Source organism: Pongo pygmaeus, chromosome 20, assembly GCF_028885625.2.
Source record: "Pongo pygmaeus isolate AG05252 chromosome 20, NHGRI_mPonPyg2-v2.0_pri, whole genome shotgun sequence".
Classification (NCBI taxonomy): Eukaryota; Metazoa; Chordata; class Mammalia; order Primates; family Hominidae; genus Pongo; species Pongo pygmaeus.
This window is the reverse complement of record NC_072393.2, coordinates 60,714,030-60,731,199: the sequence shown is the minus strand read 5'-3', so window position 1 is coordinate 60,731,199 and position 17,170 is coordinate 60,714,030. Positions and strand designations below refer to the sequence as shown.

Sequence of the window (17,170 nt, the reverse complement as noted above, 5' to 3'; positions counted from 1 at the left end):
TAAATACTCACAGCATGGCTTTGACATGGGTTTCACATTTGGTAAAAGCAAATTGTGCCTACTTTGAATAGAAGGATTGGGACAGAGATGTGGTTCTTGTCAGGCACTAATTAGGGAGTAAAGCTTGTCTAATATTGCCTCGGCTGTCATGCAAAAAAAAAAAAAGTAATATTTGGGAATTTGAGTTGCTTCCTCAGCCCCACCCTGGGTAAAATCGGAGACGTATACAGGGCAGGGAGAAGCTGTTTATTTCCGTGCCTGTGGTTGGACCTTGTTAAAGATTTGAGCTGTGATGCTGGCACCTGGCAGACGACATCCTGTGTGTTTTTCAGTTTTGCTCAGTTCCTGACCCTGGTATTGCAGAAGCTTTTTCACATCTATGACACCTGCTATGTCTTGGTAAACCCTGGAAGGGAAGGGAGGACAAGGTTAAAATACTGTTGCGAGGACCTGGTCTCTCCACAGCACAGGCTGGAGGTGGCAGCCCGTGGAAAGCCAAGTTCATCCACCATCGGAGCCCAGGCCAGGATGCCACGGCTAATATTCAGGACAAAGCCAGGGACAGGTCGGGAATCCTATGAAGATGATCATCGTCCTGAGGTCTTCCTTCCAGGGTTGCATCCGGGCCAGAAGATGGAAAGAGAAATGGGTGAGTCCCTGCTACCACCCCACCCTCAGGTTGCTTTTTTTGGCTGAACAAGAAGGGTCCTCCCAGGCAGGAAGGGTGGGGCACAGAAACATGAGCCAATGTGGATGACTTGGGGAGGGCTTTGCAGTTGAATCTCCTGAAAACAGCAAGAAGTACAGACTTCCGGGCATTCTAGACTCAGATTCTGTAGACGCTTCCCTTTGGCCGAGCCAAGCCAGGGTTGCTCAGGAAATAGGGTCCTTGAGATTGGATTAGATTGGATGGAACCACACAGGATTGCAATGTGCAAAACTGTGGGGACAAGGGTTTAGCTTGAGTTCCCCAGTCTGTCCACGAGGTCCAAGCTTGAGATCATTATGGCGACCACATCTCAGGAGGAAGATAGGTCAGCAACACAGTGATGGTGCTGGAATAGTTTTGAAATATTTGAACTATTCTAATGCAAACTCTTCTTTTAATGACATTTCATGTTGCATCTTATGTCATTTTATTTATGTAGATGTTGTCTTTCCACTTGACTTTTAATTGGTATTTAATCTGATTTAAGTTGCAAATATTGTGTATGTATCTGAATCTAGTGTGAGAATCATTACTTCATGCCTGTGCATCCCTCACCAAGTAACGTTTTTGAGTGAGGAAGCTGTGCCGTGCTGAGTCTGCAGCATGCCTTGGACATAAGTGTGTAGCTTGCCTTCTCCAGCTTGGAGGAAAGTCTTAGAGGAAAAGTCTTAGAGGAATGCAAAGGTGGAGGGGTCCTCTGATAATATGGAACAACGACAGCTCTGTATCACCCTTCTTATGGAAAAACCCAGAATAACTGCCCATGTGTTCTGTGACCTTAGACTGTGGAGGAACCGACAGATGTCGATTCTGCCAGCCACACCTTCCCTAGTGGGCAGCAAACCCTTGCCCCCCATCCTTCCTGGGCACCTGGTATTCAGATACTAGGGGAATATTAATCAGGGTCCAACCAGGAAAACAGAAACCCTTCTCTGCAGTTAACAGAGAGGGAAGTAAATGCAGGACGGTGCCCCTGCATTGGATCCCAGCACAGGCAAAGAACGTTAGTGGAAAGGTGATGAAATCCAAAGAAAGCCCATCATTTAATTATTATACCAGTGTTAATTTTTTTTCTTTTTGGCGGATGTGCTGGGGTCGTGTAAAGCATGAACATTAGAGGGACCTGGATGAAGGGCATATGGGAACTCTCTGTATCTCTGCAACTCTTCTGCAAGTTTAAATTTATTCCCAGGTAAGAAGTGTGTTTAAAAAATGAATTAGTCGGCTGGGTGCGGTGGCTCACGCCTGTAATCTCAGCACTTTGGGAGGCCAAGGTGGGTGGATCACCTGAGGTTGGGAGTTTGAGACCAGCCTGACCAACATGGAGAAACCCTGTCTCTACTAAAAATACAAAATTAGCCGGGCATGGTGGTGCGTGCCTGTAATCCCAGCTACTCAGGAGGCAGAGACAGGAGAATCGCTTGAACCCGGGAGCCGAGATCGCACCATTGCACTCCAGCCTGGGCAACAAGAGTGAAACTCAGTCTCAAAATAAATATATAAATAAATAAATAAGTCAACAAATACATATCAAAAAGGAACCAGTGGCCACATGGAGGCAAAGGAGCATGAGGAATCTTCTGAGTAGTGAAAAAAATCTTGGATATGTTGGTGGTTTCACAACTGTCAGAATTCACTGAATTGCACAGATTAAGTGGATGCAGTTTGTGTGCAAAGGATTCTTTGATAAAGCTGAATAAAAATAGCTAATGAAGACCTAAAGTGAAAAGAGGCAGGGGGGAGAATCTAATACATAGAAACCATTCTGCACGTGAAAGAAGAGTCAGAAGCAGGAAAATCATTCTCAGGAGCCACTGTGTTTTGGCCTTGTGTTCAATGCTAAGTTTCAAAACAAATGTAGTATTCCTTGCAACCACGAGAAGTTGGTGAGTGATTTGAAATCATTCTTATGATGAGGTGGAAGCTTTTGGAATCTGTACCCCTGCACTTTATCCTTCTCCCCGTGATTTACAAAACCATGAAAATAAAGCTCAGTTAATTCATCATCATCAAGGTGAGCATCAGGTTCAGTATTCAGCTTGAGTCTGGGGAGTCCGTCTTTCTTTCACTTTTGACTGCACAGCCTTCACTTAGTTTTTATATCTCTTAGGCATTAAAAAAAATTAAAAAATATATATATATTTTTTGAGATGGAGACTGGCTCTGTCACCCAGGCTGGAGTGCAATGGCGCGATCTCGGCTCACTGCAAGCTCCGCCTCCCGGGTTCATGCCATTCTCCTGCCTCAGCCTCCTGAGTAGCTGGGACTACAGGTGCCCACCACCACGCCCGGCTAATTTTTTGTATTTTTAGTAGAGATGGGGTTTCACCGTGTTAGCCAGGATGGTCTCGATCTCCTGACCTTATGATCTGCCTGTGGGGAAAAGCAAGAGAGATCAGATTGTTACTATGTCTGTGTAGAAAGAAGTAGACATAAGAGACTCCATTTTGTTCTGTACTAAGAAAAATTCTTCCGCCTCGAGATGCTGTTAATCTGTGACCTCACCCCCAACCCCGTGCTCTCTGAAACATGTGCTGTGTCAAACTCAGGGTTAAATGGATTAAGGGTTGTGCAAGATGTGCTTTGTTAAACAAATGCTTGAAGGCAGCATGCTCCTTAAGAGTCATCACCACTCCCTAATCTCTAGTACCCAGGGACACAAAAACTGCGGAAAGCCGCAGGGACCTCTGCCTGGGAAAGCCAGGGATTGTCCAAGGTTTCTCCCCATGTGATAGTCTGAAATATGGCCTCGTGGGAAGGGAAAGACCTGACCGTCCCCCAGCCCGACACCCGTAAAGGGTCTGTGCTGAGGAGGATTAGTATAAGAGGAAGGCATGCCTCTTGCAGTTGAGACAAGAGGAAGGCATCTGTTTCCTGCCCGTCCCTGGGCAATGGAATGTCTCGGTATAAAACCCGATTGTACGTTCCATCTACTGAGATAGGGAAAAACCGCCTTAGGGCTGGAGGTGAGATATGCGGGCAGCAATACTGCTTAGCAAAGCATTGAGATGTTTATGTGTATGCATATCTGAAGCACAGCACTTGATTCTTTACCTTGTCTATGATGCAAAGACCTTTGTTCACGTGTTTGTCTGCTGACCCTCTCCCCATTATTGTCTTGTGACCGTGACACATCCCCCTCTCTGAGAAACACCAACAAATAATCAATAAATACTAAGGGAACTCAGAAGCCAGAGGGATCCTCTATATGCTGAACGCTGGTCCCCTGGGTCCCCTTATTTCTTTCTCTATACTTTGTCTCTGTGTCTTTTTCTTTTCCAAGTCTCTCGTTCCACCTAACGAGAAACACCCACAGGTGTGGAGGGGCGACCCACCCCTTCATCTGCCCACCTGGGTCTCCCAAAATTACAGGCGTGAGCCACGGTGCCCGGCCAAAAAAATCTTTAACATATTATATTAAGCAGTTTTAGTTGGTTTATTGTCATTTTTTAGATGGATTGCTGTCTTATGGACTCATTGAAAATTGGATTAGATTGGAGGGACATATCAGGGACTGCAACGTGCAGAACTCTTTGAGGACCAGGGTTTAGCTTGAGTTCCCCTGTCTGTCCGCGAGATCCAAGCTTGAGATCATTACCGTTACCACGTCTCGGAAGGAGGACTGGTCAGCAACGCAGTGATCATGCTGGAATGTTTTTGAAATGTTTGGACTATTCTGATGCAAACTCATCTTTTAATGACATTTCACACTGCATCTCATGTCACTATATATGTTTTTAAATTTTTAATTTTTTTGTATACATAGTAGGTGTATATATTTATGGGGTAGATGAGATGTTTTGATACAGCATGGACTCCCTCTTAGTTATGCAAATTTCTCCGGCAAGTCATTGCCCAGCAGACTACCTGAATTCCTCCCCCGAAAATGGATTTTTCTTTTCTACCATGTGGGTAGTCTGCAAATTTTTCGAACTTTTACACTTTGCTTCTCTTTTAAATATAAACTCTACCTTTAGGTAATTTCTTTGCTCTCACGTCTGAGCCTAGGTTGGTACAAGAACCCATGCCACTTGAACACTTTGTTGCTTAGAAATTTCTTCTGCCTTGGCCGGGCTTGGTGGTTCACACCTGTAATCCCAGCACTTTGAGAGGCCGAGGCGGGCGGATAATGAGGTCAGGAGATTGAGACCATCTTGGCTAACACAGTGAAACCCTGTCTCTACTAAAAATACAAAAAATTAGCCGGGCGTGGTGGCGGGCGCCTGTAGTCCCAGCTACTCAGGAGGCTGAGGCAGGAGAATAGCGTGAACCCAGGAGGCGGAGCTTGCAGTGAGCCGAGATCCCACCACTGCACTCCAGCCTGGGCGACAGAGCGAGACTCCGTTAAAAAAAAAAAAAAAAAGAAATTTCTTCTGCCAGATACCCTGGCGTGGTATCTCTAGGGCATGGACACAATGCAGCCACGTTGTTTGCTAAGGCGTAACAAAGGTGGCCCTCACTCTAGTTCCCAGTAAGATCCTCATTTCCAACTGAGACCTTGTCAGCCTGGACTTCGCTGTTCACATCACTATCGGCGTTTTGGTCACAACCATTTAATCCGTCTCTAAGAAGTTTCAAACATTCTCTTCTCTTCCGGTCTTCCTCCGGGCCCTCCAAATAACACGAGGTCTATTCCGTTAACACATTTCAAGTGAACAAGACGTTATTGGTGACGATGGGTCGTATGTGGTGCAGCAGATCTCTAGGGCCTGTTTGTTAATAATGCCCCATTTCCCCCTCCTCCCAGCCCCTGTAACCACCATTCCCTGCTGTGATGTTGTTGACTCTGGTGACTTTGCAGATCTCCTGTAAGTGACATCATGCAGTACTTGGTCTCTGCATCGCTTGGCGTGATGTCCTCAGGGTTCGTCCGTGTTGTCGCCCATGGAAGAATTTTCTTCCTTGTTTAAGGCTGAATAGTATTCCCCTGTGTGTGTACCACATTTTCTATATCCATTCTTCTATCAATGGACATTTAGATGATTTTCACGTCTTAGCTATTGTGAATAGTGCTGCAGTGATCAGGGGAGTTCAGACAACTCTTTGACATACTGATTTTTTTTTTTAGACAGAGTCTTGCTCTTGTTGCCCAGGCTGGAGGGCAATGGTGCAATCTCAGCTCACTGCAACCCCCGCCTTCCGGGTTCAAGCAATTCTCCTGCCTCAGCCTCCCAAGTAGCTGTGCCCACCACCACACCCAGCTAATTTTTTGTATTTTTAGTAGAGACAGGGTTTCACTATGTTGGCCAGGGTGGTTTCGAATTTGTGGCCTCAGGTGATCCACCCGCCTCGGCCTCCCGAAGTGCTGGGATTACAGCTGTGAGCCACTGCGCCTGGCCTGTTTCTTTTAAATACAGACCCAGAAGTGGGATCGCTGGACCATATGGTAGCTCTATTTTTAATTTTTTGAGGAACCTCCCCACTGTTCTCTATAGTGATTGCCCAATTTTTAATTCCTACTGAAGTATGCAAGGGATCCGATTTCTCCACATCCTCACCAATACTGTCTCCTTAAAAAAATGATATGCGTTGTAGGATATTTTTAACGTGTTAAATATCTTGTTGGGATTTCAGCAGAGATCATAATATTAAAAACTGGGGGAAGGATTTCTATGGCTCCCATTTGTAACGAGGAAATATCAGCTTCTAGTTTTGTAATGTCTTGCCCAAGAGCTGCAACCGTTAACTTGTGGAGTTGGGATAGCGTCCAAGTCAGTTTGTTGCCCGACCTTTATTCTGCCTTGTCCCATAGATTTAGAAAGAGGCTGACACATCGGGTAACTAGTTTAGGGTCATCTGACGCTAAGCGACATTTAGGGTAAGCGACATTTTTCAGAAACCAAGGCCCTCCCTCTCGTCTCACTAGTGGAAAGGGTGGAAAGAACAGGAGAGAAAGCTCTTCCTCTTGCGTGAGGTAGTTGCTGTGGAAGCCCCATAGGCAGGAGGCCCCTGGCCAGCACATCCTGTCTGCTTGTGTCTGCTGCAGAGTTCTGTCCTTGCATTGGTGCGTCCCAGGCCAGGCTGCACTGCTGGGACCGGGGCCATGTCTCCCCACCCCACCGCCCTCCTGGGCCTAGGTGAGTCCTGGAGGCAGCAGGGAGGCTGGAAAGGGGGTTGGGAGGTCTGGAAAGTTCCCTGCTCAAGCCTGAGTCTAGTCCAGAAGATTCTGGGGAGGAAAGCCCTCCTGCTCTCCCCGGGGCCTAAGTCTGATCAGAGAAGACCTTGTCCTAAAAACAGGGTCCTGGGTGTGGGGATGAGGTCAGCTTTAAGAAGGGCTGGGGGAGCAGGAGTCTTTTTGGAAGAGGAGACTTTGGGATTTATCTTGAAACCATTTTGCAGCAAGAAGGATTACACTGAGATAGTGATGTCGAGGAGGGTTGGCTTGGTCATTATGAAATGCTGAATGCCCCCCAGCTCCATCGAGCCCCCTTTTGATAGCAGCCCCATAAGGAGACTGGGTGGTGGGCATTTTTCTCACTGGAGCTTCTCTTCCAGTGCTCTGCCTGGCCCAGACAATCCACACGCGGGAGGGTAAGTCATGCCTTCGTCCCGTCTTCCCAGTCCCCTCTGTCACCCCAAGGGCAGTTCTGGGTGGGAGTGATGTTGATTCTTAGAGGGCCTGGAGGGATCCCTTTAAATATACCCTAGATTGCAAACTCTTCCAAATGTAAAATGCATAACTAACCCTCACCCAGTTCTCTCTCGCATCTTCCACCTGTCTTATTTTGCTTTTCTTATTTTCAAAAATTTTATTTTTAATTGACAAATAATTGTAGTTTGTGGGGTACAGTGTGATATTATGACGTATGTACACATTACGGAAAGATTAAATAAAGCTGATTAACATATCAGCCCCATCACATACTTATTTTATTGTGATGAGAATATTTTAAATCTCCTTTTAGCAATTTTGAAATATACAATAAATTATTATGAACTATGTCATTCAGCTGTGCCATAGATCTGAAAAAGTCACTCCTCCGGGCTAGTTGAAACTTTGTATCATTTGATCGGTGTCTCCCCCATGCCCTGCACCTGCAGCCTCCAGTAACCACCATTCTACTCTCTATTTCTGTGTGATCAACTTTTTTTAGATTCCACAGATAAGTGAGATCATGCAGTAATTGTCTTTCTGTGCCTGGCTTATTTCACTTAGCCTAACGTCCTCTGGTTTATCCATGTTGTTGCGAATGACAGAATGTCCTTCCTTTTTTAGGGCTGAATAATATTCCATTGCATATACACACTACATTCTCCTCATCCATTCATTTGGTGGTGGACACTCAGTTATTTCCAGATCTTGGTGGCTGTAAGTAGCGCTGCGGTCACCCTGGGAGTGCAGGTGTCACCTCCACACACAGATTTCCACAATGAGAATTCAAACCCAACACGACCAAGGCTGAACCAGGCACTTTTCCCCAGACGAGCCCACACTTCACTCGGCAGCTTCTTGGCGGGGAACATGACAGTCACAAAGGGCAGACTCTGAGCACACATCCTCTTCTCCATCCTCTTAGATGCATCATATCACCCAGTCCTGGTGATTTCACTCTACATTTTTCTCATCTTTCCCTCTCTCTTCATCGACTTTTCCTGCGTCACCCCCAGGTGACGGCCCCTCTCCATTCCGTGGCTCCCCGAGGCCGGCCTCAGCCTGTCCATGCCACTGCTGCCTGCTCCGTTCCTGACCCCAGGGACCGGCGATTTGCAAAAGCACAACCATGACCATTGTACTTTCCCCAGTTTTTAAATTGTATTCAAAAATTTTCACTTAATATCTCATTGTAAGATGAAATCTTTTTTTTTTTTTTTTCTTCTCAGAACCCTTCCCCTGTTTATCTTCAGATAGAATCAGACCCGTGTACCTCTCTTTGGTCTCGACATGCCCATTTTCCCAGCCACATCCTGTCCCTGTGACCTGGGGCTCACTCGTCTCTACATTCCTCCAGCTTCTTTCGCTTTCTCAAACACTCCATATGCCGCTCAATATGGTGGGTCTTCTCACATGCTGATTTTGAAAAAAATAATTCTTTTAAAAATGACCAATGAGGCTGGGCGCGGTGGCTCACGCCTGTAATCCCAGCACTTTGGGAGGCCGACGGGGGCGGATCACTTGAGGTCGGGAGTTTGAGACCAGCCTGGCCAGCAAGGGGGGAAACCCCGTCTCTACTAAAAATACAAAAATTAGCTGGGCGTGGTGGTGTGCACCTGTAATCCCAGCTACTCGGGAGGCTGAGGCAGGAGAATTGCTTGAACCTGGGAGGCGGAGGTTGCAGTGAGCTGAGATCATGCCACTGCACTCCATCCTGGGCGACAGAGCAAGACTCTGTCAGTTCACAGATGCAGATTTGGACAATTCTTTGATCAATACCGGTCCTCCCTTCTGGATGTCCACCTCCAAAGGGCAGGCATCCTGTGTGTGTTTCTCACATTTGTGGAATTAGCAGCTCATGAAAAACGTCTTTAAACAGATTGATAAGTAACTGAGATATGGTTAAAAGAAAGAAAAATGAACAAATGGGTGGGTTTGGGGAGATGCTGGTTAAAGGATAGAAAATTTCATCTAGACAGGAAGAGTAAGTTCAGGATTGTGCAGCATAATGACTAGAGTAAATCACAATGTATCGTATGCTTGAAAATCGCTAAGAGGGCAGATTTTAAATGTTCTCACCACAATAATTAACTACGCAAAGTAAGGTTGTATTAATTAGCTTGATTCAGCGATTCCATAGTGTATATCTATATCAAAACATCATGTTGTACACCTTAAATATACGCAGTTTTAATTTGTCAATAATAAAGAATGAATGAAGATGGGATGAGTGACTTGAAGCCCTGCCAGCTCTCTGCCCTGCTCAGGGATTTTGCTAATTTTGACATAACCTTCCTGTTTTAGGGCGTCAAACCCGCCCTTCCTCCTCCACCCCAAGCCCAGTTGAGATAAATGGGGGTTTTCAAGAGCCTTAATAACAAGGAAATGCAAATTAGGCTGAGAAGAAAGTAGAAACTATGAGGAAAACCCAGAGGTGGTGTCTCCACAGAGATCTGCATTAGCAATGGGGACCTGTCATGGGCTGGGCATCTGCTGTGAGCAGATCAGGGCTGGGGGCTTCACCTTCACCCCACTGGACCCTCAAAGGAGCCTGGCAACCCCCGTCCCACACTCAGTCCCACCCGGGGACCGGCCAGTGCCCTTCAGGCCCCAGCACGAGCCATCTCCAGAGCCCTCGCTTCCCTGTCCCTTGTCCTTCACGAATGACCCTGTCATCCCCATCCTGTGCCTCCCTCCCACCCTCTGTCCCTCGGGAAAGTGGCCCTGGGCTCTGCAGCACACATGAAGGGCCCCAGGCTGCTCCGACACTTCCCACGTGACCCTGAGCAAGTCCCTAGTTGTGAGCAAGTCTCAGGGTCCTTACTGTCAACTGGGAAAAAACTCTGCAGCGACGAGAATCACATGCACGTAGAAGGTGCAGGAGGCGTGGGAATGTTCTAAGGTTGGGCTGTGGTCGTGGCTGCATAACTCTATAAAATTGCTAAAATCCCTGAATTGTGATGCTAAAATGACGTGTGTGGCATGGTGACTTCCTACAGTGGACGCTGAGATCCTTCTCTGCTTCCCTCCTAGGGGCCCTGCCCAGACCCTCCATCTCGGCTGAGCCAGGCACCACGATCCCCCCGGGAAGCCGTGTGACTTTCGTGTGCCGGGGCCCGGCTGGGGTTCAAACATTCCGCCTGGAGAGGGAGAGTAGATCCAAGTACAATGATACTAATGACGTGTCTCAAGCTAGTTCATCTGAGTCAGAGGCCAGATTCCGCATTGACTCAGTAAGTGAAGACAGTGCTGGGTGTTATCGCTGCCTCTATTTTAAGTCCTCCAGATGGTCTGAGCACAGTGACTACCTGGAGCTGCTGGTGAAAGGTGAGGACGTCACCTGGGCCCTGCCCTAGTCTCAGCCTGCCTCTCGAGCTTGTCCCCAGGTCTCTGGACCCTGTCCCAGCTGCTGTCCTCTCTCTGTGGCCACCCTTGCCCTCCTCTTGATCCCCAACCCCTACCCTCCCCTTCTCCCTCTGCACACAGATTCCCTCTGCCTTTAGGTCCCTGGAGCCCTGGTCTCCTCTGGACACCATGGATTGCCTGGACACTCAGCCCCAGCATTGGGTTGGCTCAGAGCTGGCTCTGCTTGGCTGGGTGGGGAGTGGGTCCCCAGAGATTAGGGGGCAACCCCCCTACAAGGGGATGAGTGTCTTTTCACACAGGATAGATGGTCCCACTTGTTATTCCTTTCCACTGAGCCAGAATCTGCCCCAGGCAATATGCTTCTCCTGGTGTGGTTCATCTCCCACTGGGCAGAACACAGGGGCCAGGGATGGCCCCTGACCAGGGCGGGACAGTGCTTTGGGAAAACCTTTGGTATGTGACCACACGCACCCTTGTGTGTGCTCAGCCCGAGATATCCTGGAGTCAAAGTCCACTGGATAGGCTCCAATCCACCTTCATGTCCCCCCAGGACCTCAAAGGTCCCTTGAGGTCAAGCAGTGCTTGTGGTGGGAGGAGCAGAGGGAGTGACAAGCCCCAGGGAGAATGGGGCAAGCAGCGGGGCTCTCCCCAGCCTCCTGTCCCCTGCCCCGTTTTCTCAGGAGTCTCGGGATGTTGTCTGGGATTGTATGCTGGCCATGCGGCCTTTGGATGGGAGCTCAGGGTGGAGGAGGGCAGGTTGGTTGGGACGGGTTCTAAATCCTTCTCCTGCCCCTGTTTACAGAAACCTCTGGAGGCCCGGACTCTCCCGACACAGAGCTCGGCTCCTCAGCTGGTCAGTAGCAGGGCCCTCAGCCGGAAGGGATTACAGGGGGATCTGTGCTGGGGATGCTGCTCTGGGTCCAGCCCTCTGCCCTGGGCTTGGAGTCAAGGTCTAGGGAGGCCACGGGAAGGCACTGTCACCTGCTCAGCTCTGGGAGGTCGCTAATGCTCGTAGAGACCATAGCAACAATGGTACGATGATTGCAACCTTGTTCTATGCCAGGAACTGTGGAAAGTACTTAATGCAAGCGCCACTTAATGGGGGAGGTACTAGTCTGATTTTCTAACTCCTCCTCCTCTCTAATATGCAAAACATAAATTAAAGTTTCTTGCTTAAAGGCACAAGGCTATGAAGGGGCAGGGGCCACCCACCCGGGCAGCCCCACCCCAGACTTCCGGGCTTGACCGAGCTCCACGCTGCCCCCTTGTGGGGGTGGCCTCACCTTTCACCCCGCTCTGCACCTGATGGAGGGACTTAGAACTCACCTTCCAACCTGGGACACCCGGAGAGGGACGGGGATGCTCCTGTTGGCTCTGTGGTCTCCGGGGGAGGCCTGAACAGTGGAGTGAGGTCCCTTAAGAGGAGGAGGGCGCCACAGGGAGGGGACGTAGCTGTGAACGGTGACCAGGATGAAGCCTTGAGGCTTCCCTTCCGTCTGGCTCTGCCCTGGACTCTGTGATGGGAGTGAAGCTGCCCCAAGACCCTGGGTCTCAAGTTGTCCATCTCCCCCTGTGATCTGTGGCCAGAACCTCCCAGGGGAGGACACGGGGTCATAAGCCATCCGCGGACCCTTCCCCACCTGGGTTTCCATCACCAGAGTACGTCCTTGGACCTAGACCCAGTGCCTGCCTGTGAGGCTCGGGCTGTGAGCTCAGGCAGGTGGGACCAGGGGCTGAAGCCACATGGGGAGGCGGGAGGAGCGATGCCATGCTCCATCCGGACCCCCTCAGAGGCTCCTGGGCTGCTGGGGCACAGCGGGACATGCTCCTGAGTCCCGCAGACCTGGTTCAAGTCCAGTGTCTGGTTTTTATTAGCCTTCCGTCTGCGGGAATATCTTGCCTCTGTTTCTCTCCCTCTCTTCTTCTCCTTTCCTCTCTCCTCTCTCATCTTCATGCAGTGACATAAAAAGGTGGCGAGGACAGACCCTTCTACTGGGTTCATGGTTCAAATCCTGGTGGTTCTGTCACCTCCCAGCTCTATGCCTGATGGTGATTCACCCAAACCTCCTGTGTCCCAAATTCCTCGTGTGAAACAGAGGCAATAAAAGAGCTGTCCTGGTAGAATCGTTTAGGGGAGACTTGAGTTCAGGTACACACGGCACTGACATCAGTGCTGATTAGAAAACCCCAAAGGAGGGATGCTCCTATGAATACTGAGGAAATATTTTGTCCTCACAGGGACTATGCCAGGCACTGAAGCCTCTGGGTTTGATGCACCGTGAATGAGGAGAAATGGCCTCCCGTCTCGTGAACTTCAATGGGGAGAAATAGTTAGAATGAGCAATAGAAATGCACTGATTCCCATACACGCATATACAGATAAAAATATATGATTTGCAATGTAGAATTTCAGACCTATAATGTAATTATATTATATATGTTTACATCATATATTATGTATATAAGGAAGATAATTATATAATAAAACATGTTAGTGTATCACTACATATGACTATAATGTATATTATATATTATATGAAAGATATTATATTTACAATATATAGTATAAATTTCAAGTGTTATAGTTAATAAATAAATATAGGTATTAATGTAAATATATTATCTATTATGTATACATTATGTATAACTATAATAGAAAAAATATTTTATATTTAATTATAGGTTTATATCGAATATAAATTATACATTATATATTATAGTGAATGTATGTAACATATAAGTTATAAATCATATACGATTAACATACATTAAATTATATGCATATGTCAAGATTACATAATTAAAAATGTATTTGTTATATTATACATTTGCATAATACATGATACATGTAACTGTAAATAATATAAAAAGTATAATATTGCACATATACAATACATATGTAATTTTGAATTGTGGCAAATGTTATGAAGACCAAGCCCAGGAAGTCATGGTGTAGAATAACGGGTGGTGGCCTGGACCTTGGACCGTGGAGGCGGCAGAGGGAAGGACACTCCAAGAGAGAATATCTGCCTTTCTTGAAGGATATTGAAGATGCTGCCTCAGCAGCGGGGGAGGGGGGGGAAGCTGTTCCTGGAAGAGGGCCGCTTGGCTCGGACCCTGGGTTTGGGGGAGCCCCTCAGGATCCCATTTAGCCACCTGGGAATTGGGTAGTGGCGTGCACTGTGCAGAGGAGGGTGAATGTTGGAGGAGATGACCGGCGGCCCGCAATGCGCTGCGCAGGGAGCCTGGGCGGTGCCGCATACACTCGCCCGCTAGCTGCAGGGCTTCAGGAAACAGGAGCACATTGGGAATAGGATTCTTCCCACAGAAGGGCGGGTTACATCCCCGTCAGAGGGTTGCCGCAAGGGCAGATAAAATCAGACATGGGGATCCTTGCACTCTGGTGGGAACCCAGAAGGAGGTCAGGGAGGGAAGGTCTCCCTTCCTCTTCTTGCGGGTGGTTGGTCTCTGCCTAGATCCGCAGAGGGCAGAGAGCAGCGATGTCTACCACAGCTTCACGCCCAGGAAACGCACTGTATCTGCACCGTCCAGTAGGGATGGCATCAGGCACGTGGGGTCACTGAGCCCTGGACGTGCAGACGGTGCAGCGGGTTTCTCATGCCATTCAACTTCGGATAAATTTAAATATCAATAGCTATGTGTGACTCTCATACTGGACAGTAGATGTAGAAAGTTTCCATCATCACAGAAGACTCTGCTGGTCGGTGCTGGTCTAGAGGGAGCAGCCAGGGTCCTGGGGAGTGAAGGGAGATCCCCACAGTGGACTTGGGAGGACTCAGAGCCTTCTCTGTCCAGCTCAGGACTCTAACTCCTCCTCCTTCTGAATCTTCCCTCCCAGGACCCATGCAGAGGCCGTCGGACAACAGTCACAATGAGCGTGAGTGATGGGGGCCGTGGAGCATGAGCCTGGTGTGTGCCTCTTGGGGAAGGAGAAAGAGGTCAGGCTTTGGGGTTGATCAGATTCCTGCTCTGCCAATGGCCGGCTGTGTCCCTGTGCAGAGGACCCCAGCACTCAGGACCCCGGTGGTGGAAGAAGGGGATAACGATCCCTGTGCTGCAGGACTATTATTTACCTAAGATATTTTATATATTAGTAAGTCTATGAAACGCACGTGACGTGTGTGTGGTATACAGTAGGTGCTCAATAAATGCACACTGCTGAAAATCTGTTTCTGTCTTTCTTAGATGCACCTGCTTCTCAAGGCCTGAGTGCTGAGCATCTTTATATTCTCATCGGGGTCTCAGTGGTCTTCCTCTTCTGTCTCCTCCTGGTCCTCTTCTTCCTCCGTCGCCAGAATCAGATAAAGCAGGGTAGGTCTCAGGGGCAGGGTGGAGTGACCTGGGAAGCTGTCAGGAGAGGCTAGGAAGAAGATCTCCTTAATTCACACCCCGACTGTCCTCAGGGCCCCCCAGAAGCAAGGACAAGGAGCAGAAGCCACAGCAGAGGTGAGGCCCCTGGGAATGACTCCTGGACCTCCACCTGGTCCTCGGCCACCAGGCTGCCCCTGAGGTTCACTTTTATTTTTCCTCTCAGGCCTGACCTGGCTGTTGATGTTCTAGAGAGGACAGCAGGTAAAGGGGAAGGAGGAGGGACAGGTGTGAGATGGGGAAGTGGGAACTTGGTGCCAATCCAGATGCAATGTGGGGGGCGGGGGGAAGATTCTTTGGAACATTCTAGAAGGTTGTATTATAGATTGGGTGCAGGATGTCATCGGAAGTGGGGGGGTCTCAGGCAGACTTGCCTTGTGACATCCTCCCCAGAAAACCGACCCTGTACTTTCTCCCCAAGACAAGACCACAGTCAGTGGACTTCCTGAGAAGGACAGAGAGACGGACACCTCGGTGAGCCTCCCTACTAGTTATTAAAGTACCCCAAATTTAGCAGCTTTAAAAAATCTCAGTTCCTAGGGTTGGGAATTCAGGAGTGGCTCAGCTGGGCGGTTCCGGCTCACGGCCTGTCCTGAGGTTGCCGTTGAGAGGTCTCCCAGGGCTGTGTGCATCTGAAGGCTCCCGTGGGCTTGGAGGATCCATGTCCAAGACGCTCACTCCCCCCGGCTGTGGGCAGGAAACCTCTGTTCCTCTCACAGGGGCCACTCCACACCACTGGCTTCCCCCAGAGGGAGGGATCCAAGGATGGGTGGCAGGGAGGGGACAGAAGCACAATGTCTTTTGGCTCAGCTTGGAAGTCAGGAGTCTTCCCTTCTGCCTTGTTCATTGTCATGTAAACCAACCCCAATACCCTGTGGGAGGGCTCTTCACACGGATGCAATTTCAGGAGAGGGTCCTCAGGGCCCATGAAGATGGCCACCACAGCCCTCCCTCCCCACAGCCCCTCACCTCACCCTCCACCAGGCACTCCCTCACCCCGGGTCTCTCTCTCTTAGGCCCTGGCTGCAGGGAGTTCCCAGGAGGTGACGTATGCTCAGCTGGACCACTGGGCCCTCACACAGAGGACAGCCCAGGCTGTGTCCCCACAGTCCACAGAGCCCGTGGCTGAGTCCAGCATGTATGCAGCCGTTGCCAGACACTGACCCCATACCCACCTGGCCTCTGCACCTGAGGATAGAAAGTCACTCTAGGAAAAGCCTGAAGCAACCATTTGGAAGGCTTCCCCTTGGGCTCATCTTCGTCTAGAAAGCCAGCCAGGCAGCTGTCCTGGAGACAAGAGCTGGAAACTGGAGGTTTCTAACCAGCATCCAGAAGGTTCATTAGCCAGGTGGTCCCTTCTACAATTGAGCAGCTCCTTGGACAGACTGTTTCTCAGTTATTTCCAGAGACCCAGCTACAGTTCCCTGGCTGTTTCTAGAGACCCAGCTTTATTCACCTGACTGTTTCCAGAGACCCAGCTAAAGTCACCTGCCTGTTCTAGAGACCCAGCTACAGCCAATCAGCCGATTTCCTGAGCAGTGATGCCACCTCCAAGCTTGTCTTAGGTGTCTGCTGTGAACCTCCAGTGATCCCAGATACTTTGCTGTAATTATCTGCCCTGCTGACCCTAAAGACCTTCCTAGAAGTCAAGAGCTAGCCTTGAGACTGTGCTATACACACACAGCTGAGAGCCAAGCCCAGTTCTCTGGGTTATGCTTTACTCCGTGCATCAATAAATAATTTTGAAGGCCTCACATCTGGCAGCCCCAGGCCTGGTCCTGGGTACATAGGTCTCTCGGACCCAGTCTCTGCCTTCACAGTTGTTCAAAGCTGAGTGAGGGAAGCAGGACCTACAAAAGAGGTGTCAGCGTTTTCTTTTTAAAATTTAATTGATCAGGATTGTACATATTCAAGGCGTAAAATGTAATAATTTGTTATACGCATACATTGTGCAATGATAGCCACAAATTCCTCAGCGCACCCATCACCACGGATACGATACATTAGATATTCTGAACTTGCTCATCTTAGGACTTCACATTGGTGTCAGTGTTTTCTGACAAATCAAGTGTACCAGGAATGAATGAGGGAGGTGTGGCTGGGTGAAGGCAGAG

The 17,170-nt window shown here is 48.9% G+C and overlaps 1 protein-coding gene across 5 annotated transcripts; it reads left to right on the top strand.

The window, feature by feature from the left end:
* Positions 1 to 414: 414 nt before the first annotated feature.
* On the top strand, positions 415 to 16,810 carry LOC129020790 (leukocyte-associated immunoglobulin-like receptor 1). Of its 5 annotated transcripts, XM_054465605.2 has the most exons (10): positions 6,383 to 6,786; positions 7,205 to 7,240; positions 10,335 to 10,628; positions 11,470 to 11,520; positions 14,527 to 14,565; positions 14,874 to 14,999; positions 15,092 to 15,134; positions 15,223 to 15,260; positions 15,478 to 15,530; positions 16,073 to 16,810. In XM_054465605.2, exons 1-10 carry the CDS (start codon positions 6,753 to 6,755, stop codon positions 16,217 to 16,219), a joined length of 861 nt encoding a protein of 286 aa, XP_054321580.2. In that variant the 5' UTR covers positions 6,383 to 6,752; the 3' UTR covers positions 16,220 to 16,810. The 5 variants fall into 5 exon arrangements, with proteins under 5 accessions (XP_063513440.1, XP_054321578.2, XP_054321581.2 ...); XM_063657370.1 differs by lacking the exons at positions 6,383 to 6,786; positions 7,205 to 7,240 and adding an exon at positions 415 to 649 and having other exon boundaries at positions 15,450 to 15,530; positions 16,073 to 16,165; XM_054465603.2 differs by lacking the exons at positions 6,383 to 6,786; positions 7,205 to 7,240 and adding an exon at positions 424 to 649.
* Positions 16,811 to 17,170: the final 360 nt, after the last annotated feature.

Bases quoted from the DNA above. Each gene is read 5' to 3' on its own strand.
- LOC129020790 (XM_054465603.2), top strand. From the start codon at position 529: ATGCCACGGCTAATATTCAGGACAAAGCCAGGGACAGGTCGGGAATCC. The intron at 10,629-11,469 runs GTGAGGACGTCA...CCCTGTTTACAG, and splicing joins CCTGGAGCTGCTGGTGAAAG to AAACCTCTGGAGGCCCGGAC. The intron at 15,261-15,477 runs GTAAAGGGGAAG...TTTCTCCCCAAG, and splicing joins TGTTCTAGAGAGGACAGCAG to ACAAGACCACAGTCAGTGGA.